A 23,904-nucleotide genomic window follows, 5' to 3' on the forward strand; every position below is an offset into this window, starting at 1 on the left:
CTCATCCCTCACAATACACTCTCACCGACCATGCCTCCTAAAATAAAAGACAGAAAGCCACGTACATCGGATGCTATGATGGAAAATACTAGTGAAGGAATAAATCTAAAAACAGACTTACAAACATTAATTACCCAGCTCAGTGATATTTTTATGCCCCAATTTGAATTACTTAAAAATCAAATAGCTGGGTTATCATCAGAATTAAAAGTATTCACCAATAGACTTACAGAAGTAGAAGATAGAGTATCTACAGTAGAAGATATATCTAACAATCACTCTCAGAGAATATTAGATCTTGAAAAGAAAAATACAATGTTGATGGACAGATCAATATAAAGACCTTCTACAATTCGCATTTACAACTCTCCCTCAAGCCCTAGGTATCATGCAGGTGCCACTACCTATAGAAAGGGCCCACAGACTGGCCCCCCCTAGAACTAGAGATAATGGGAAAAACACTTATAGGCCAATCCTGATTTCTGAACTTTCAGGATAAAACAAATTTTCTTAGAACATATAGAAAAACTGAAAATTTCCATATTGGGGATATAAAAATCTTAGCTTTCCAAGACTATTCCTCGGATACAGCTTTTAGGAGGAAAGAGATGGCACCCTTTTGTACAAAGCTGATACAAGAGGGCTTTTTAGCAAAATTATTGTATCCAGCAAAAATCCATATAGAAGAGAAGGACGGCACAGTGAAACTAGATAATTTAGAAGAAGCCAAAGCGTATTTCAAAAAACACATGATATCACTCACATAAGAGGAATATATTTTAGGTAATCTAATTTGTGTATACCTATGGTGGTTGTCAATATATTTGATGGAATTGAAAGTATCTATTCTGCATTTATGATGTATAGGCCTCTATTTAAGCTGATTTACATGCTAGAGGCACTAGCAAAATTTACTTTGCTGGGGCTGTGGATTTTTTGGTGTGCACATGGTAGTATGAATGATTGTGTGGATGTCCCTTTTTTTTTTTTTTCTCTCTTCTCTTCTCCCTCCCTTTATTTACTCTCTACCCCTTCTCCCCACCTCCTTTCTCCCCGTGCAGATCAAGAATGTTTTATCAATAAAAGGGAACATTAGGTGTCTATCATGGAATGTGGGGGGTATCACCTCCCCAATCAAAAGGAAAACAATACTTAGACAATTGGGCAAACACAATCCCGATATAGTTTTATTACAGGAAACATATTTAAAAATGAAGGAAATTGTGAAACTTAAAAGTAAATGGGTTGGGGAGGTGATAGCTACACCTTGTTCCAGAAGGAAAAAAGGAGTTGCCATTCTGATAAATAAAACGCTAGTTTATAGTATTTTGAATATAACTTTGGATCCCCAAGAGAGATGGGCAGTCTTGGAGATACAGGTGGACGGCCTTCAACTGTTGATTTGTAATGTATACGGTCCTAATAATACAGAACCTAGCTTCTAGAACAACTTAGTTTTTATGCTAACCAAATTTCATGGACAGAATATAATTCTAGCGGGTGACTTCAACCTAATACCTACAGAAAGGTTGGATAGAAGCTCCCTTAAAAAATCTGCCTTCTCCAAACAGAAGGCAAATTTTTTTAAACAAATATGTAAAAATCTAAAGCTACATGATATATGGCGATTGCAGCACCCTGATACAAGGTCCTTCACCTGTGACTCCAAAAGCCATGGTTCCTTTTCCCGGATAGACTTTTTTTTGCTGTCCAGCAGCTCTCTAATAAAATTAGAAATCAAGGCAGAAATACTAGACATATTGATTTCAGATCATGCAATTATTTCTTTAGATTTTCATCTAGCACCAACTCAGAATAGAGAAAGAAACAATTTCTTCTTTCCAAAAGTTTTAGTAGATAATATAGAATTCAATAACTGGCTTAAAAATAAATGGAGAGAATACGATTCCTTAAATAGAGCGTATCAGGGGAAAACAGAAATATTTTGGGAAACCGCTAAGGCCTTTTTAAGAGGACATATTAAAGCCTACATGGTCGCAAAAAAAAGGAAATTGCAGGAAAGGGAAACTCTTTTGGCTAAACAAGTGAAGAATGCATACTGTAAATATATTAATAACCCCTCCAAGCAGTTTAGGGACAAATACAAAACAGCTAAAGCAGAAAGGGATATTTTTATCAAACAAAAGGTCGCCCGGGAAGAACTCAAAATAAACATTAAATATAAAGGTCAATTCGGGAAGTCGGCCAAATTTTTATCTAGGCTAGACAAGGCCAGGAAAAAAATCTAATACAATAGAAGCAATCTACGAGGGGACAAATAAAGTTACTGATCAATTAAGAATTAAAAATGTTTTCTTAGAATATTATCAAAATTTATACGCAGCAAAAGAAATTAATATGGAGAACAAGAATAATTTCTGGTATAAGATTAGCTTGCCTAAAATATCTCAAGAAGCATTTAATGCCCTTAATAGACCTATCACGAAAGAGGAAGTTCTCGAAGCTATAAATACTGCTAAAGCCAATAAAGCTCCTGGCCCGGATCAGATACCCGTTGAAATGTACAAAATACTTAGATCAGAGATAGCAGATACTTTAGTCTCATTGTTTAATGGATATTATATAGATGGCATAAGTATGTCAAAATATTTCTCAGATTCTACCATATCACTGATTTTGAAAAAAGGCAAAGACCCACTAGATCCTAAGTCATATAGGCCTATCTCACTACTCAACGTAGATTATAAGTTACTAACTCATATCGTTGCGAACTGATTAAAATTCTGTCTTGATCCTATCATTCATACTGATCAAACGGGCTTTATGCACCAAAGATCCTCTACCAAGAACATCCAGAAAGTAGCTTTAGTATTAGAGCACTTCTGGAATAAAGCATCTGAGAGAAAAACAGACAACCAGGACTTTGCATTAATTACAATCGACGCCGAAAAGGCGTTCGATTCTGTAGGCTGGGACCATCTATTTTCGACCTTAAATTTCTTTGGTTTCTCAGGCCATTTTGCACAATTTATTAAAATCTTATATGACCATCCTCGGTCCAGTATTGTAATTAATGGCAGTTATACTTCGAATTTAATATTACACAGGGGAACGAGACAAGGATGTCCACTTTCCCCGCTATTATTCAATCTTGCTATAGAACCCCTGGCTGTCATATTGCGACAAGAATTACAAGGTATTAGCTTAGGGCAAGAGAAACTAGTATTATCTCTATATGCAGATGATCTGCTATTATATATCAGAAACACGGAGAGGAATATACCACAGGCCTTAAATATTATCGATATGTTTAGTTCTATTTCAGGTTATAAAATCAATGCTAATAAGTCTGAAATCCTCTGGCTACATAAGACGAAAAAAAGTACACAAGATCACCCTTTCCAAGAGTCTATAAGCATTAAGTATTTAGGACTAAATTTTCATGTTGACCCAAACCAATGGTATAAATTAAATTACTCCCCTTTTTTTAAAAAAAGTTGCAGAGAAATTACAGCGCTGGATTATGTTCCCTGTTTCCCTTTCGGCTAAGGTAATGATCATAAAAACTATTTTGTTTCCTCAATTAATGTATATTATGCAAAATTTACCACTACTTATAAAGAGTCAAGATATAAAAAGATTTAATAGAGAGTGTGCTAATTTCCTCTGGAACAACAAGAGACATATGCTATCTATAGCAAAATTAACACTCAGATTTGAAGAAGGCGGTTTATCTTTTCCAGACATTAAAAAGTATAACATAGCCATTCTAGCTCGTTTCGCATTTGATTGGGTAACAGAAGCCAACTATCTAACACATGTGTATCTGGAAGAACAACTTAGTGCCCCATACACATTGAAAGCTCTGCTACACTGTCCGACATCACATCTACCAAAGGATATTAAAAAGATGCTATTAATTCGTAACACTATTGAAGCATGGCAGAAATTGAATAATCTACTTAATCTCAATTTTGAAATATCTCCACTCCTGCCAATACGAGTTAATCCAAAATTTACGCCAGGCTTATCCTATGAAGTTTACAATGTATGGTCTCAAAAAGGTCTATTCTATGTCTATCAATGCTTAAATAATTTTCGTCAGATTAGATCATTTGAGGACATTGCTAGAGAATTCGATCTCTCAAACAAAAACTTTTTCGCTTACTTGCAGATTAGACATTTTATAGCAGAAAATTAAATACTAAATCCAGAACCTGAAGGATGGGGGCAAATTGAAACATATTTAACATATTATAAATCAGGCAAACATAGTATCGCCTTATTATACCAAATCATGCTTGCTAAACAGGGCCAGATAATAATTAATAGTCTCTCCGAGAAATGGAATATCCACTTTGATAATATGACTATAGATATGCTAAAAGCAAGTTTTAAGTGGGTCAAGAGTGCTATTATCTCGATAGCTTGGAAAGAATCACACATAAAATTAATTAACAATGCCTATTTGACACCAATGAAAATGACTAAATGGAATTCAAATTCCGCCAACAATTGTCCCAGGTGTAACAATTTAGGTGCAGATGTAGTCCACTGTTTCTGGGAATGCCCCAAAATTCTGCAGTTTTGGACCAAAATAGAATTTTGGCTCAATAAGAGGTTAGATACCAGAGTAAAGATTACACCTAAACATATTTTTTTTCTTTTCACTACAGGGACTAATAAAGATAATAGCAACCTTATTAATACGGTAATTATACTGGGACGTAACTTAATATTAAAATATTGGAAAAGTAAAAAGGCCCCTCCTATGTCTTGTTTCATAAATTCAATACACGCACAATTAATTTTTGAACAAATGACTATTTCAATTATACAAAAAAGAAAAATTAAAGCTTTTTTCTCAAAATGGCTAAGAGTCATTCTATCTTACCCACGTGATATTCAGTTTTCCCTTATTTCTAATTTTCGAAGAACAGAATATTTTGAAACTCTGATTCTGACAGGTGTCTTCCCAACTGAATGGTATTGATCCGAGATAAACTTAGCCCGAGAGGGCTGTGCGGAAAGTATAGGTAATATTGGGAGAAGGGATGGCTGAGAGGAGTGGGGCAACAGAGAGTATTCTCCCTTTTTTTTTTTTTTTCTTCTCTCTTCTTCTCTCCCCTTCCTTCCTTGTTATTGTTTGTGATATGAGTGGATGAATGGATGCCCTCCCATTGTGGAGGAAAAGGTAGTAGGGATAAATTTGGAAAACCCCATCATGGGTGCGAGAATTTATTTTGTTTGAATTGTACTGTTAGATTAAGATGGAGATATAATTATAAGTGCTATTATATGATTGTACTATGATGTCTTCTTTGTCTTTAAATTGCACCCATTTTGTTTCAATAAAAAAGTATATACAAAAAAAAAAAAGAATTATGGTTTAAAGAACAACATGTCTCTCTACCTGGTTACAGAGGTTTCCTAGTCATGGAGGACTCTCCCTTGGCATCATAGTTAAAGCATTGGTGAGTTGTAATTATTCATGTCATCATATAATAAAATCCCTTTCTTGGAGCCAGGAAATAATGATTTTTTGATTCCATTATTGTCAGTTGTCCTAAATTTAGATAAATACTAAGGGCTAGATTACAAGTGGAGCGCTAAAATTTGCTTGTGTGCAAGCGATATTAGCTCTCCACTTTGTAATACAAGCGCACGATAATGTGCGCTGGTTATTACAAGTAAATCGCAATGCAAATGTGAGCTTGTGTTTGCATTGCTAGGAAGCATTTAGCTCACGAGAGTGCACTTTTATAGGCTCTTATGGGAGCCTTGTTCTGAAGCAGTCAGAGACAGATAAGGGCAGAATTTTTAAATTAAAAAAAAATAATATATATATATATATACACATGAATATATACATATATATATTTATGTGTTATTATGTGTATATATATATATATATATATATATATTTACATTGTGGTCTATAAGAACACACAGTTCCCATAGACCACAATGTAAAGGCACTTTTCAGTGCTGTTTTTTTTTCTAACACCCCACTACCACCCACGTTAAAGCCCCCAAAACTGCCTAGTGCAGTTTTTTTTTAAAATAAAAAACTAAAATGCCCTCTATTTTGAGGGTATTTGGGGCACTTTTAGAAAATTAAACAGATATCGGATCTCTGGATAATTTTCTGAGCACTAATTGCTACCGCGAACTTGCTGTAGAAATAACCAGCCACCTGTAATGGCTGGTTAATTATCACACTCCCAAAAAACAGCGCTCCACTTGTAGCCCTAAATAGTTTGCACTGCCCATGTAGTACAAGTTTTTTTTACATGTATACTGAGATTTAAAAAAAATAATAAAATAAATATATATATATATATATATATATATATATATATATATATATATATATAGTGTAACAAAGAACTTGCACTTGCTGGTCCTTTTTCAAACAAACTATTTTACTGTGAAAGTAGTAACGTTTCGGGGACAAAGTATCCCCTTCCGCAAGTTTTTTGTTACACTATACTTATTTCGTACTAGCACCCTGGCAGTTGTGCTATTAAGTGAGAGTGCTCTCCTATGATCGAATATATATATATATATATATATATATATATATATATATATATATATATTCAAAGCATTTTTGTAATGTAAGTTTCTAGTTCTATGAAACAGAGAATAAGCAAGTTAGATTAGGCTATGGTCACTCTAATTAATCTACATAATGGGATCTTAAGGCAAGGACTCCTGTCTATACATCATGATTGGTTGAAATATGAGCTTGTCTAGTCAAATTTTAGCTTAACATTATAATAAACACTGGATTGTAATATGAAATGTTTTTAATTATTTGCAGTTAAATTAATTTATAGCATACTTACTCTATTTATTTTACTAATGTTTCCTATAATTTAAAGGACCAGTAAATACATTAGATTTGCATAATCAACACATACATAAAAAAATGCAATAGTAGATCTTTTTCTGACAAATTTCAAAGTTATGTCTATTTCCACTCCCCCTGTATCATGTGACAGCAATCAGCCAATCACAAATGCATATACGTATATTCTGTGAATTCATGCACATGCTCAGTAGCACATTTTGTTAATGGAAGGAAATTGCAAAGTTGTTTAAAATTGTATGCTCCATCTGGTTAATGAAAGTTTAATTTTGACTTGAGTATCCCTTTAACTCTGAAAATTGCGAATTTTCCATTTCTGAGAAAAGGTAGTGCACACTGCAGACTTTACAAACCTAACCCTGCTGCATATTAATTTGTCTCAAAAGGGTAAATCTTATAAGGGACTGTAAGACAATGAAGGTTTTACTAACAAATGAAAATGACAGTGGCTAGTTGTGTCTACTCTATTAACAAAACTGGATTGGCTCCTCCAAATAAGGCATCTGCTGGGTAAAGTCAGGGACAGAACTGCCATTTGTGCAGCAGGTGCAGTGGTACCAAGGTCCAAGTGCTGGGGGCTGGCTCATAGCAGCCAGTCTATACATAGACATGTGACCATGATGTCATTGTCTGTTTATAGATACTCACCATCACTATACTGTTCAGCATATTCATCAGTTTATAGATACTTACATCATTATACTGTGCAGTGTGTTTACTTTTATTTATGTATTACAGAGTTATCTCCAGGGAGGGGACCACAAACATATTTGTGCCAGGGCCCCCTGTTTAATAGGTCCACTACTGGGTGAAGCTGCTGCCTCATACTCACCTAGTATATTACTTTATTGCAATAATGTAGTTAAATCTTGTAATTTCAACGTGTCCTGTCCTGTGTACTGTCCATTTAACATATTTCTGTTAATACCTATTAAGGTGCTTTTACAAATGCCTGATGCCTGTTATTACCATCTAGGGATAAAAGTGGGAATTAATATTCTTTGTCACTAGGGAATGTAAACCTTAGAAGCATTTTATAGGACTATGAACACTGTCTACAAAAATTATGGGAGCGTGGAGTTGCAGCTTTTACATTGTTTACATTTAAGTAATTCATCATAAAATAATACATCTTTGTTTTATTTATTTTTATTTTTGTTGAATAGACCGATATGCAATGTAGCATTTCAATTGATTGTTAGATTGTCTGAACATTATGAAATACAGAAATAATAATTCTTAAGATTCAGAAAATGACAAATGTTACTATCTTGTTTCAGAACAAAGACTATTTTTTGTGTGCATGTTAGATTGACATTAATTACAGTGTTTATTAAGATATATGTTTACTTGCCATTTAAAAACATATGTGAAATATTTATAACATTGTTTACTATATTTTTGATTAAAAATATATAATTTATAATCTCAAGGTGACCTTCTTTCAAAAACCAAGACTTGAATTTCATCTTTGGCTCTGAGCTACAGTTTCTATCATCTCATGCATAATAGTCTCTAGAGTACAGATTATTTTCTGTCCTTTTTATGTATTAGAAACAAATAATAAAATTGAGCCTTACATCTTCAAACTGCCTTACTTTATTTTAATGACAGAGTTATTGGATTCATAGTACAGTCCCTAACAATTTAGAAAGTGCTAAAAATATGGCACCATCTTGTATATCACAATGATTTAAAAATATTGGTACTGTTCAGAGGTATTATTAAATTTCTTGCTGTATTTGCATTCAAAAAAGTATAAATTCATAGAACATAATATGATGTACCTTTTAAGTTGTAACACTAACTAGACATGTGCAAAGGTGAAAAATTTGGTTCGGCTGAATCTTTCGGACAGGATATTAAAAATGTTCAGAATATTCGGCTGCTGTGCTATTCAGTATTCATTTCAGTTTAAATAAGACAAATACTAAATGTTTGTGAACTATTTACATTCATTTTTATAAAATTTTTTAAATGTTCTTATATTACACATGAAAAAGTTCACCTGTTGCATTACATAACCTTTAGCGCACTGGAGGGGTGGAGGGCTGAGGGGATAGCTACACTACAGATTTGTTTTAGAAACTAATAAACAAATTTAACAAATAAATGTATGTAAATTGTATACTGTCAAACTGCTGCCAAAACCTAAGATGGCAGAGACCATAGTCGGGGGGGGGGGGGGGTTAGAGGGCTGTTTGGGAGTGATCAGGTAGGTGGGAGAGTAAGGGGGATCCTACACTGCAGAAAAGAAAAAAAAATAATATTAAAAAAAAAAAAAATGCCCCAAAACTTCATACTGGCAGACTGCCAGTACTTATGAATGTGGCGAGGAGTGTGAGTGTGTGGGGGGGAGAGAGCTGTTTGGGAGGTATCAGGGATGTGAGAGGTGTCAGGTGGGAGGGTAATGCCTACATTACAATACTATTACCTAATTAACTTCTTCACTGCCAGGTATTTTGGAAGTGTTGTGTACAGCTGAAGTTAGCAGCCTTCTAATTACCAAAACAATGGCAAAGCTATGCATATCTGTTATTCCTGAACAAAGGGGATCCCAGAAAAACTTTTACAACCATATCTGTTATGACTTACACAAAAGCGATATGTAAATCAATGAGAAACTCAGTTTGTGAAAAAGTTAAATGGGGGCATGAAATATATTAAAATTGGCATAGATCAATACATTAAGATATAAATATATAGTTTTAATAGTTAAAGAAAAACAAATGTTTTGAATAAATCGAGTGATAGCAAAAAACGATAAAAATTCAACAATTATTGCAAGCAATGTTTTGTTTTTTAAGTTTAGACTTGGCTGATATGTTATTCTATATCAAGACTGCATAAATCTCTTGTAATTACAAGTTGTTTATTGTCCCTTTAACAATGTAACAATGTTACCTATATCATTTCAGGGAAATAGATGCAGATTACAATGCTGTAATGCCAATTGGTGCTTTCATTGCATTATTCATTAATTAGTAATTTCCTTTGGAGTTAGAGTGCAATATCTGAAATTATTCTATCCATATAGCAGATCCATAGGAACTCATTCTCAAATTTCTGATTCACCTTATACAATTTTAACTTGATGTCTTATGTTTGTATTCTTATTTATACATGTTTGTTTAGCAGTTGTGGTTAGTGTTCCTTTAATACCAAATTCAATTTGATGCCGTATAACTGCCCATATTGGTACTTTTATTTACTTTTTATTTCTTATTGTGCTTTTTATCCTTAGCAATGTGTTTACATTTTAATATGGACAGAGATTTTTTTTTTATTTTTTATTTTTTTTAATTTCTTTATTAATAATAGTAATAAAAAAACAAAACAATACATTATCATAAAAAAAACAATTCTCAAACAAATATCCATAACACATTATGGCAACATTTTCAATTTTCTAACAGTTCCGTCTTTTACCTAGTCAAATTACATTAGTTAAATAGCTAGTTGTATCTTTTAAAGACTACTAAACAATCTGTCTTTCACCTTCAGATTTTGTATGGAGTTCTATATGGGTAAAGTAACAAAACAAAAAGAATAAATAGGAGAAGAAGAGGAGAGAAAGAGAGAAAAAATAAAATAGAGAAAGTAAATACAAAATAATAAAAAAAGAAGAAAAATAGGCTCGGCTAACCTCTCTATTCTATTCCTCTCCCCCTCCAGCTACTCATCACTCTATAGAACTCCATTCACCTCTAATTTGTGCTTCCATAAAATATTCCATATTTCTAAAAGGTTTTAAGATTTCCTTTTGAGTTTCTATAGATTGACTTTTAACATATAGAGACCATTTTTCAAAAAATATTCCAATTCTATTATTTACATCTGCCAGAGTATCTGCTCTTTCTATATTGATCTGTTGCATTATAGTTTTCTTTAAATATCTGATCGTAGGTTTCTTTCTTTTTTCTATCCAAAATTTGAATATTAACTTTCTTGACAATAAAATAATCATTGTTATTAATCTCGTTTCTTCTTTTTTGATTTCTTTAGGTATATTAAAAATCAAAATATTCTCTACTTCTAAAGTTGTTTTAGTTTTAACAATTTGTGATATAAGTGTTGCTACCTGATACCAAAATTGTCTAATTTTTGGGCAAAGCCAGATATAGTGTAATATATCCGGTGTGTGTTTTTGTTACATTTTATACATACTGGATTGGTCCTGTTGTCCCATTTTGCTCTCCTTGTGGGTGTGATATAGTCATGGGGCAATAATCTTAAGTTAAATTCCCTTATCCCCATATCCAATGTTGATTTCTTCACTATCTTTATACAATTTGATATTCTTTCTTCCCCTATATCTATATCAATAGTCCTTCCCCATTTTCCTGTTCCATTTTCCAATTTTGATTCTTTTTTTATTAGTTGTTTATATAAAATTGATAGTTTATATTTTGATTTTCTACTTCTTTCAATAATACTCTCCATTATCTTTTCTGTTGTATTTCTTCCTAACTTCTCTTCTTCTATTTGAATAAAATGTTTTATTTGCAGGTATGGTAAGGTCTGTCCCTTAAAAGAGTCAATTTGGTTAGATAGTTCCGGCAATGTTTTAATTTTTCCTTCTACCAAATTCATTACATCTTTTACTTGTCTAATTGTTGGGCTACCATCTTTTTTTTTTTTAAATGGGAAATAATTTCCTGGTTCAAATCTGGGGTTTCCCTGTATCGGCATATACCTTATGATCTCACTTCTTGTTTCTAGTTGTTTATTGACTTTTTTCCATGCCCATAGCGTATCCTTTATCATGACATTATTCTTTTATTCCATCGTTAGTTCCCTTGGCGATGCAAATAATAAAAAAGTTAACTTCATTGGGTTAGCTAATTTCTGTTCTAGTTCTGGCCATACTGTCTGGCCCTTGCCCGTAATCCATTCTATTGCGTATTTTAATAGAATCGCCCAATTATAGTACTGTATATTAGGAACTCCTGCTCCTCCAAATTCTTGAGAGGCCTGCAACTTCTTTAGACTTATCCTCGCTTTTTTATCTTTCCAGATGAAGTTTTTAATTATTTTATTTATACTTAATAGATCTACCTTTTTTAATAAAAATGGTAACATTTGCATTGGATATAGTAGCCTTGGTAGTATCATCATTTTAATTAACTGTATTCTGCCTGTTAAATTTAAATATAATTTACTCCATATCCCTAGATCTCTTTTAATCTGTGTGAAAAGCGGGTGATAATTTATCTTATATGTCTTCGTTGGATCATTGTTTATTTTTATGCCCAGATATGTTATATAGTCGTCTTCGACTTTGAATGGATATTTCATATTATCTTTTCCTTTATATAACCAGTAAATTTTGAATTTTGTAATGTTTATTCTGTAACCCGACAGCTCTCCGTATTGTTCTATATTTGAGATAATCTGACTTATGTGCTTTTGCGGATTTGCAACAAACAACATCAGATTGTCTGCATATAAAGCTGCTTTTATCTCAAGATCTTCAATAATTATACCAAACTGTATTTGTTTCAGTAAGTGTATTAATGGTTCTAATGATAAATCAAATAATAACGGTGATAAAGGGCAGCCTTGCCGTGTGATAAATTTTAGAAATGAGCCATTAAAATTAAACTTCTTGAGTGAGGTTACAATATGTTCCCATTCGACTCTGTCGAAGGCCTTCTCTGCGTCCAAAGACAGCAGGAAGGCCTCCGGCAGGCTCCCCTCTAATCCCTTCTCTTTGTTTAATCTGTATTTTTCCATTATCTGCAGTATGGTCCTGACATGCGTTGTAGATGATCTCCCATTTATAAAGCCCACTTGCTCTCTTCCTATAATATCAGATATGATATTATTCATCCTTTTAGCTATTATCTTCATAAGAATCTTATAGTCAGTATTTATCAGGGATAGAGGTCTATAAGATTGTGGTAATGTTGGATCTTTTCCTCTCTTTTGGTATAACCAATATGTTTGCTGACTTGAATGCTTGTGATATTGGGCCTTCTTCGTTATACATATTTATGAATGTATTATATAATGGGTCTATCACTTTTTCTGGTATTGTTTTATAAAAGTCTATGGGAAGACCATCTGGCCCTGCTGCTTTTGCTACTGGTAGGTTCTTAATGACATTTAGTATTTCCTCTTTTTCTATTCTTGCATTTATCATATCTTGTTGCTCTTTTGTTATTTCAGGTAATTTGATTTTTTCCCATAAGTTTTTATTTTTATTGTCATTAGACCTTTCTGTATTATAGAGCTTTTGATAATAATCTCTAAATGTTTCCATAATTATCTCTTTATCTGTACTTATCTCTTTTCCGTTTAATATTGTCTTTATGGTATTTTTAGGTTTTTGGGTTTTTGTAATTGCTGTTAAATACTTTCCAGATCTGTTGCCCCATCTATAAAATTTTCCACTATTCCGTCTTATATCGTTCTGAGTTTGTTCGAAAATATATTCATTTCTTTGTTTTTTGACTTGAGAGTATTTTGTTAGGTTTTTTTGTGTAGGTGTTCCTTTATATTCCGCATAGGCTTGGGCTAGTTCTCTTGCTAACCTTCTGTCTTTGTGTATTCTTTTCTTATTATTCTGTATTTCATAAGATGTAATATCTGCTTTTAACGTCACTTTAGCTGCTTCCCAAAATATTTGTGGTTTGTTAATATATTCTATGTTATTTATTCTATATTCATCCCATTTTTCTTCTAAAAAATTTTAAAATTTTGTTGAGTTGTTCAGGTAGTTTGGATAGAAGAATCTGTTTTTTTTTTCTCTGTCTTGTTTGATTCATTGTCATTAATACTGGGGCATGGTCAGATATGGTCATTTCTCTAATAGTCACGTCTGTAATATTTCTACAGAGGCTTTTAGAGGTTAATATAAGGTCTATCCTCGACAGTGTATTATGTACTCTTGATATATGTGTATATTCCAAACTGTCTGGATTTATTGTTCTCCATATGTCTTCCACTCCCAACGTGTTAGAAATATCATTTATTGTTTTTTCCTCATATTTATTAATTTTTTCGTTTATATTTTTCTTAGTATTATACTTTCTTTTTCTGTCTAATTGTGTCTTTGGGGCCATGTTGAAATCCCCCGCCATTATTATGTCCATGTTTGAGAATTTTATTAATTCTTTCTGAATATTCTCCCAAAATTTCTTGTCTTTTTTATTTGGGCCATATACATTACAAATCAAAAATTCTCTTCCATCTATTTCTATTACTATAATTACATAGCGGCCTTGCTGGTCCGATTTTACTTTCTTTATCTTATAGCTTAAATTTTGACTAATCAGTATGGCCACTCCTCTTGCAGATTTTTTGTATGATGAATAGTGTACCTCTTTGACCCAATTTTGCTTTAATTTAATATGTTGTATATCGTTTAAATGTGTCTCTTGGAGACATGCAATGTCAATATTAAGTTTTCTTAGTTGAGTTATGATTGCTTTTCTTTTAATGGGGGAATTAATCCCCCCTACATTCCATGTTATTAGTTTAGTCATTTATTTAATTAATAATTTACCAAGCTATTAATCTCTTCCTGTTTTACCTTTTTGTGATAAACCACTACTAGTGGCCATCAGCTAAACATATTTGAGATAGTAAACCAGATGGGTAGAGGGGGAGAGGAAGAAAAAGGAGAGGAGAGAGAGAGAAGAAAAAAAAAAAGTCAATAAGTAAATAGAAGGGAGAAAGGCTGCAATTGTTTCATTATATCTGTGTCTCATACTGTGCTTTATATTACAGTTCAGTTTTAAAAAAACATTTTTCATCTCTTTCTCATATCAGAATTGCGGCTTGTCTAATATTCATAAACCAATAAAACATTGACAATAGAACCTGAAACATCTACTGTGTATTTGTAATCATTTGTATCATGTTTTTTAACTAAGTGCAGCACAGTCTACCTCATTTTGTTCCTCTCATTTTTATGTATAGCCTTGTAGCCATAGAAAAAAAAAGAATTTTTAAAGTAAATTAACTCTTAACGTGTATCAATCTCTATGTCATAACCTTATATTCAATTACAATGACATCATATTGTCAAATATTCAATATACTTATGTCTGCGACACTCTAGTGCAACCCTAAAAACAGTGAATATTGTGAGAAGAGAGAAAAAAAAAAAACGAAAAAAATACATAAATAAAGTAAGAGAAATAAATAAATAAATAAATAAAAGTGAGCAATTTTGGTCAAGCTAGGAATCATGTATCTTAGCCTTATTTACCTTATCATTCATTTCAAATACATTAACTCTTAGCATATGTCGATCTTTGTATCATAATCTGATATTCAATTACATCAACTGCATATTATCCCTTTTAAAATGTTTATAACTATGACACTCTAGTGCAACCCAAAAATCAGTGAATGGTGTAATGAGAAAAAAAAAAAAAAAGTGTACCATTTTTGTCCAGCTAGAAGTCATGTGTCTTAACCTTGTTTACCTTGTCATTCATTTCGGATACATTAACTCTTAGCGTATGTCAATCTCTATATCATGATCTAATATCCAATTGCATCAACAACATATTATCCCATGTTCAAAATATTTGTGCCTATGGCACTCTAGTGCGACCCAAAAAAAAAAAAAAACGTGAATAGTGTGAAGAAAAAGAAGAAATTTGTATATGTGTGTAAATTTAAGTGTATCTAGGGTGCTCCAACACTATCCTAAAAACATTGGTTAAATAGAACAAACAAAAAAGGGAAGGAAAAAATGAAAGAAAAAAGAGAGAAGGAAGAAGAAAAAAAAAAAAAAAAGGAAAAAAAAAAAAAGTGCACGATTTTTATCAAGCTAGGGATCATGTATCTTAACCTTATTTACCTTGTCATTCATTTCAGTTACACTAACTCTCAGCGTGTGTCAATCTCTGTGTCATACTCTAATATTCATTTGTATCAACAACATTTTATCCCATATTCAAAGTAATTGTGCCTATGGCACTCTAGTGCAAACACTAAAATGTGAATAGTGTGAGTGAAAAAAAAAATCTTATATTCATTGGCACTCTAGTGCAACCCAAAATAGTGAGAAGAGAAGAGAAAAAAAAAAAAAAAAAAAAAAAATATATATACATATACACATACATATATATACATGTATACACATATATATATATATATACACATACATATATATCCATGTGCATATAAATCTAAACACGTATAGGTGCTCTAGTGGTGCTACCCATAAAACAATGGGTAGAAGATAAAAAGAAAAAAAATTAAGTTTATTTGTGATACTCTAGTGCTACCCAAAAATCAGTGGGTAATAAAATCCCACGAAAAAAAAAAAAAAAAGTATCCATGATACTCTAATATTACCCAATAAACAGTGGGTGAAGAAAAAAAAAATAAAAAAAAAATAATAATTTAAATTTAAAATTATTTTATGGCACAAAACTATATGTTCTCCCCCTCTCTCCGCCTCTCAGCAGTTCTACAGGAGAGATTAAATTTTTTTAATTAAAGCATTTTCTATCTTCTTGGTGTTAGTTCTGCTGCTTTAGCTTTCTTCTTTGTTTCTTCATTTTCTATATATTTCTGTGCTTCTTCTGGACTATTAAAAGTTATTGAATTATGTCCTGTAAATATTTTCAGCTTCGCAGGATGCATCAGTGCGAAGGGCCTCTTTTCCTCAACCAGCTTGGAGCATATTGCTGAAAATTGCTTCCGTTTCTTTGATACCTCTGCTGTGTAGTCTTGGAATAATAAGAGCTTGCTGTTGTTATGTTGCAGGTTTCCTTGGCTCCTGTATGTTCTCAGTATCTCCATCTTTGATTTAAAGTTCAGGTATTTTATTATTTCCACTCTGGGTCTCCTTTCATTGTTGTCATCTCTTTTTATTCCCAGTCGGTGTGCCCTTTCTGCACTGAAATCTCCTGTTAAATTTAATAGCTGTGGTAATATGTTCTCAGCAAACTCCATTAATTTTTCAGATTGGTACGATTCTGGTAATCCTACCACTCTTAGGTTGTTTAATCGTGAACGATTTTCTAGTTCCTCTATTTTTTTTGTTAATATTTTGTTTTCCTCCAGAATCTTTTCTATTTTGTTTTCTTGATATCTCTGTAGATCTTCTGTATCAGAAATTCTCTGTTCCATTTCTGTTATTTTGGTTGTTATTTGCCTCAGTTCTTGCATAACACATTCTAATCCTGTCTGAATTTTATCTATCTTCCCTGATAGGTCAGTTAGATGAGCCGTTATGGGGTTAAAATCTCCCTGCTCTATACTTGAGCTTTCCATTGAGACATTGCTTGTCTGTAGTTGTAGATTCACAGATTTCTTTTTCTCTGTATTTTTTCCCTTGGGAGGCATATTAAGAGGGATAGTGTACTTTTCCATCTAGTTTTCTCTTTATATCTTTTTATATTAAGTGCTGGCTACCATATCTTTTTTAGCCTGAGTTTTATGAGCTAAGGATGAAAAAATGTTTTTCCTTTTTTTCTCTTTCCCGTTTTTCTTCCTAGCGGGAGGTTAATGTCTGTCCTCTTTTGTTTATCTGCCTGTAGTAATAAGTGCAATTACACAGTGCCTATTTCCTGGTTTCAATGTTTGTTTTATAGGCTGCTGTATTTCTTATTCCTTATTATGAATTTATCTTGATTTATTCATAGCAGCATTTTTGCTTGACATTGCCCCCAATTACACTTTGACCCTCAATGTCTATTCAACCATTTCAAGCAGTTGGCCCAAAAGAAAAAGGTATTTTATCACAGTTTTTATTCAATAAATATGTGCAGTACCTGGTGTTGCGTTTTCTTTTCTTTTCCTTTTCTCTGTGTTTACCTTTTTCTTCTCTTGCTTTCCCGTGTCCTCAATCCGGCCACTGCTTTTCTAGTTGTGTTCCTGCACTGTTTTTAGTATCCGCACTTCGAAATTCACAGGCTGGAAAAGTAAGCCTCCCTCTCTGCCGTCTGTGGTGCTCTTTAGCTGGTCTTCAGATCTTTCTCCTCCTCGCCAGCAGCACCGCTTCCCGTCGTAGGAGCCCGATTGACTCCTCCTGTTGTTAAGTTGCAGCTTCTTTTGCTGCGGTTAGCGACGACGGCTTTATGCCGCCTAGGTCTCTATGTTCTGGGGCTGATCTCGGCGGTTTCTGTGAGGCTCCAACATCAAGTCTCACCCCCACGCTCCTATGCCCCGCCCAACCGGAAGTCAGAGATCACTTTTAATAACCGCCTATTAACAGAGGCATCTGCAGGAACCACAGATAGAGGGGCAATTGCTAAAGGCCAGCTAATGAAATAATAAAGCTTTCACAAATAATAGTGAAAGGGATTTTGGGGGTAAACGTCTGCTACACCCTGAAGATTACAATGCCTGTAAAAAGCAAGCAAATTTAAAGTTACTTTTGTTATATTTGTACTAAATTGCAGCTGATTTTCCCCCCATGATTTTTGATTTATAGAATATATTGTTAACTGTTTGGAATAATTTTATCTTTTTCTTTTATACCCACCTGGGGTTTCTAAGTGAAACCATTTTCAAACCAAACCATAATGACAGTGAAGTTCTGTATTTTATGTGTATAAGTAGAAGTATGATTACTTCTTTGATTCTATGCTACATTCAAATAGAAGTTTACAGATGATTGTAGTGCTTTAATTAGTCCCTTGAGTTTATTAACATAACAAACATCTGCTCATTTATCTGTCTGCATTTTTAGTTGTTTTTTAGATCATTGAATTTAAGAAATTATCAGTAAATAAAATATGTTTTATATTTTTTTTCAGATATTGCAACTGCCCATCCTGACAAGAAATCCATCTTAATGTATGTTACATCACTCTTTCAAGTTCTGCCACAAAAAGTTTCCATTGAATCCCTTCGAGAAGTGGACACATTACCTCGCCACATGGTCACTCAAGAGCAAGTCAAACCTTATGATCATCAGCATTTCACCCAGCAAGTACGTTCATTTAATTATTTTGTTTATTTATTTTTTTAAATCAATAAGCATCATGGACAGCAGTAGAGAAAATAAGTAACATCAACTAATGTAATTAAAATGAGAATCTATTTTTGATTTAGATAAAGTAATGTTTAACGCTAACTTACATTGCATTTGATTAAGTGAAATTGATTTATCTGGATGTTTAATTTATAACAATATTTTTCTATTGTATTTTTGTACCAGAGCTATTATTATCAAGCATAGCCTTTTAATATGGTACTTTTCATGGTACTTTCTTTTTGTGTAATAATATTATTTTATCGCACTAGAGATTCATATACAAGCCGTGCAGTGCAATAATTTTTTTTTATTATTTGAATGGTAGAACTCAAGTTTCCATTGACATTCTCTCTGCTGTTTAAATATTTATATAACACAATCTTCATATAATTGTTTAAATTTACAACCACTCTTTATCTTCTTCCCCAGAATTAATAAATAAAGGCATCATTGTTATTGAATCAGCTTATTAAGGGCCAGATAACAAGTGGAGTGTTATTTAACGCTCCCGCTTGAGCGTTGACTGCACTACAAGAAAGTTTTGTGCACGCATGGGGTTGCGCTCGTATTACAAGTGGAAAGTAGACTGTTTTCGCTCTCGTGCTAATCCGATGAGCGTAAGAAAAACTGTTTCGCAACATTGTATAACAAAGCTACATATAATGTTGCAAAACACTGCTGCTAAGAGTACTAAAGACACATGCCCACTCCTGAGCTCTTCTGAACCTACCTAGTTTTACGCTTCAATAAAAGATACCAACGGGTCTATTTATCAAGCTCTGAACGGAGCTTGATGACCCGTGTTTCTGTCAAGCCTTCAGGCTCGCCAGAAACACAAGTTATGAAGCAGTGGTCTAACGACCGCTGCTGGTGCAATGATAAATGCTGGTGCAATGATAAATGCCGACAGCATTTATTGATGTGTGGTGGAAATGGTTCGCTATAGCTGATCATGTCCATCCGCACAATGATAAATGGGGGCCCAAGTGAACAAAGTAAAATTTTATAACTGAAGTAAATTGGAAAGTTGTTTAAAATTGCATGCTCTAGACAAATCATGAAAATTTATTTTTTACTTTACTGTCCCTTTAAATAAAGAAGATATAACAGTATACTGATACATTGCTCCATTTTCTGTATCATACAACATTTAGTACTAAATTAAAACCAACTTTTTAGACTTGACACAAAATCAAAATTTCTGGAAATTCTAGTACTTTTTAAACTCACTCAAACACAAAAGGATCATTTTTATCCTGTGCAATATCACTGGTTTTTATTAATATTATCCAAGACTTCCTCAATGAAAACATAGATGACATCCCACACATCAGTATCTATGGCAACAGCAATTACATCACTGGTGAGATATAATTTCACTACCATAAACATTATTGGTGAGCTTATATATCAAACCAAACTGCAACACTGTGCCAAGAAAGGTGTCATACTGGCACAGTGCATTCAAATCCAGCATTTAAAATGCATTAAAACTTTTTTTTTTTAACAAATATTGCATTACCAAACAGTGAAATATTGATCTTATTTCACTACCATGCACTAATATGTAATAAAATAATAATTGCTTGTATTGCACATTGTCACTTGGTATTGAATTTGCCCTTCAGGTGCCTGCAGCAGGATCTGCATACATTGAACCCCAATATTCCATGCAACATTGTATTTAAACCTAGCTGAGACACCACACTAAAGATTCATGTAAAAGCTGTGCAGTGCACTAGAGATGAAAAAATGTTTGCATTTTCCATTTGAATTTAAGAACACAATTTCTTACTCTTTGGGGTGGTTTCTATAGAATTAACTTTAATATTCAAATAGTGAACATAACATTCAACTTTTTAAATGCACATTTTACATTTAATATGTATTCCAATAGCCTTATTGACAATAATACCTGTATTTTTTTAATTCTAAATTCAATACTTAAATCTGTCATTTGATGTTTACATTTTACATTTAATTAATAAAACTGTGACACTTGTTTGCAAAACATTTCAAATTTTTAGAATGAAAAATGTTGCCAACATTTGTCATTTTTGATAAACTAAAATCTGTTCTCACATTCCTATTCTGTACCAACTAATATTTAATCAAACATCTAACATTGAATAAGCAAACATTTTTCTAATGCTACACAATCAAAGCACTTTAGTTTTTTGTTTAGTTTTTTCTATTAAATTAAATTAAATTTTCTATTGAATTTATTAGTTTACGGTGTGCTAAAAGATATCAAACAGATATTTGTTAATATAATTGCATCGTTAATTGAGTGCCATTGGACTTAAAGGGACAAAAAACCCAACATTTATCTTTCATGATTCAGATAGAGAATACAATTTTAAACAACTTTCTAATTTACTTCTATTATCTAATTTGTTTCATTCTCTTGGTATCATTTGTTGAAGGAGCAGCAATGCACTACTGGTTTATAACTGAACACATGGGTGAGCCAATGACAATCGTCGTATATATGCAGCCACCAATCAATAGCTAGAACCTAGGTTCATTGCTGCTCCTGAGTTTTTCTAGATAAACCTTTCAGCAAAGGATAACAAGAGAAGGAAGCAAAATAAACAATAGAAGTAAATTGGAAAGTTGTTTAAAATGGTATTCTCTATCTGAATCATGAAAGAAAATGGTTTGGTTTCATGTCCCTTTAAACTGACAACTTTGCTAAGAGGTTGTATGCATAATCTATAAGGCTACCATTTAAAGGAATATAGAAATAAAGTGAGGCTATTTTGAAATTGTGTAATAATTGTTGACAGACAAGTGCAGACAATATTCAAACTTACCATTTACATATAAATGTCAATCCTTTCTATAGAATAAATTGCAGGGGGCTTAACATTAATATAAGTGCTTCTTGTAACTATAAATGTCACAACAATTTTATATGTTGTAGATAAATCTTAAGAACATGACAATCTAAAAGAGAAGAAAAAAAATCTGGTCATCCAAGATTTCTTTCATTTCATGGAACAAAAATCAGATGCTTCATTATTATATTATTGTTTTCTCTTTATATTTACTGTCTAATCAATATATTTTTGATTATAAAAATATATGGGTGTCTGTCTCAATCTTTGTGTTCAGTTTCAAGAACTTTGATATAATTTTTTTTTCTTTAGTATTCTCCAATACTTTTAAATGAACAGATAAGCCAAACATTAATCTGCAATTGGTTTTTGTTTAGGTGCAAATGGCCCCAGTACAATTCAGTAAAAACTACTTTGTTTTATTCCCCATACCAATCCTTATGGATATATGTCTGAGTTCGTTATACTGACCAATAATATGTAATTTACCATTCCTAATATGTAACTGCCCTCCTACCATTAGAAAGGCTGGCATCCCTCATGCTGATTTTATAGGTATTTATATTTGTCATTTTGTACAATTTACTTGGTTTTGCATTTCAAAAGCAGCTTAATGATAAACCCCATTGAAGAAACTGGTAGATTCAATGTCACTGGGCTCCTGAGGCCTATTAGGGACAGTAAATACGTTTGTGCTATAAGCTAACCAATCACTTTGTAGAATGTTTCTGGGCTGAGGTAAATTTCCCAATACTTAAAAATGATGAAATCACTCCAGCCTCTCTGGATTATGCAGAGCAAGTACAATATTAAGTGGTATTTAAAACTGAAAGCAGGGTAACTAAATAATTTATGTTTATTGCAATATTGTTTTATTAGCTGTAGATGCAGCTTTGGAGCACTTGTGGTACATACTTACTCATGTATGCCTGCAAGTAAACTTAGACTATTAGTTCCTAAACTCTCTGTCACCTCAGAGTTGACAAAGATAAACATCCTGGATTCATATGTCTGGGGTGATTGACAAGCAATTAGTTGCATGTGTGGTGACCGGAAAAGACTTGCTTCTGTAGTATTATATTCTGGCATACAAGTAAAACAAACATATATATTTGGCATATAAGTTCAAAAGTTTTCAATATAAATTAATAGTTAAGCCCTATAAAACAGCAAATAATTCACAAAAACAAACAATAAGATTGAATAAAAAAACTAGAAACTGATCACTTATAATAAGGATATAGACCTTCTTAGAAATCAGTTTTCTTAGGCTCCGTAAAGTAAATTACCCAATTAGAATACCTCAAAAAGAAAGGATGAAAGGCCAGTTCTGTTCAGTTACAAAGGCACATGTACTGCGTGAAGAACCCAATTCACACACTCTCAATCTATACACAGAAAGAACAAACATTAATCTGCTGAGTGTCCCCAACACTACTTTTTAGCAACTTTTGGATACTGAGTCTGGTTAAACCCCAGTGATTTTGTATTATGTTCTTTTTATTTATATATTAATTAATATTTTAAGAAGAATCCATTCTGGCTGGTTCCTGTATTTACCATCTAGATTTGCAGCCAGGAGAACATAAACCAATGTGGATATACTGAGAGCTAAGTAATAGCTCCAGAATGTGTGAGCACTGTTTTTCATTTATGACCTTTGCCTTTTATTGGCTTCTCATTGTGAAGCCTAAGAAAACTCATTGCTAAAGAGGACTATATCCTTATTATAGTGCTCAGATTCTAGTGCACTGCACATACGTTTTGTCTGAGGTGTATTAAAGGGATATGATTTTTCATGATTCAGAAAGAGCATGCAATTTTAAACAGCTTTCTAATTTACTTCTATTATAAATTTTTCATTGTTCCCTTGGTATCCTTTGTTGAAATGCAGGAACGTATGCTTAGGAGCCGACCCATTTCTCTAGCACTATATGGCATCAGTTTTGGAAGAATGTAATCCATTTTCAAAAGCTCTAAAAGGAAGCACTATTTTTTTGCAATGTAGTGCTCCAGGTTGTATCTCTTCAACGCAGAATATCATGGGGACAAAGAAAATTTGATAATAAAAGTAAATAGGAAACATTTTTTTAAATGGTATGCTCTGTCTGAATCACAAAATAACATTTTTGGGTTTCCTTTTCCCTTTAAACCTTCATAATGTATACCTTCTAATCAGAATATTAAAAATATAAAAAAACATAATGCAACAATACCTTCTATATAATATCTAGATATATATCTTGAAATGTGATCATGATTTAAAAATAATTAGTGCA

At 32.7% G+C, this 23,904-nt stretch overlaps 1 protein-coding gene across 1 annotated transcript in view; it reads left to right on the forward strand.

Annotated features, from left to right (window-relative positions):
* The window catches only part of DMD (dystrophin), a 4,487,195-nt gene that overhangs the window by 1,287,762 nt on the left and 3,175,529 nt on the right, over window positions 1-23,904 (forward strand). Inside the window, exon 8 of the mRNA XM_053707599.1 lies at window positions 18,565-18,740. Coding sequence (XP_053563574.1) covers window positions 18,565-18,740 — 176 coding nt within the window. The remainder of the gene's footprint in view (window positions 1-18,564; window positions 18,741-23,904) is intronic.

This window comes from Bombina bombina, chromosome 3, assembly GCF_027579735.1.
Source record: "Bombina bombina isolate aBomBom1 chromosome 3, aBomBom1.pri, whole genome shotgun sequence".
NCBI lineage: Eukaryota > Metazoa > Chordata > Amphibia > Anura > Bombinatoridae > Bombina > Bombina bombina.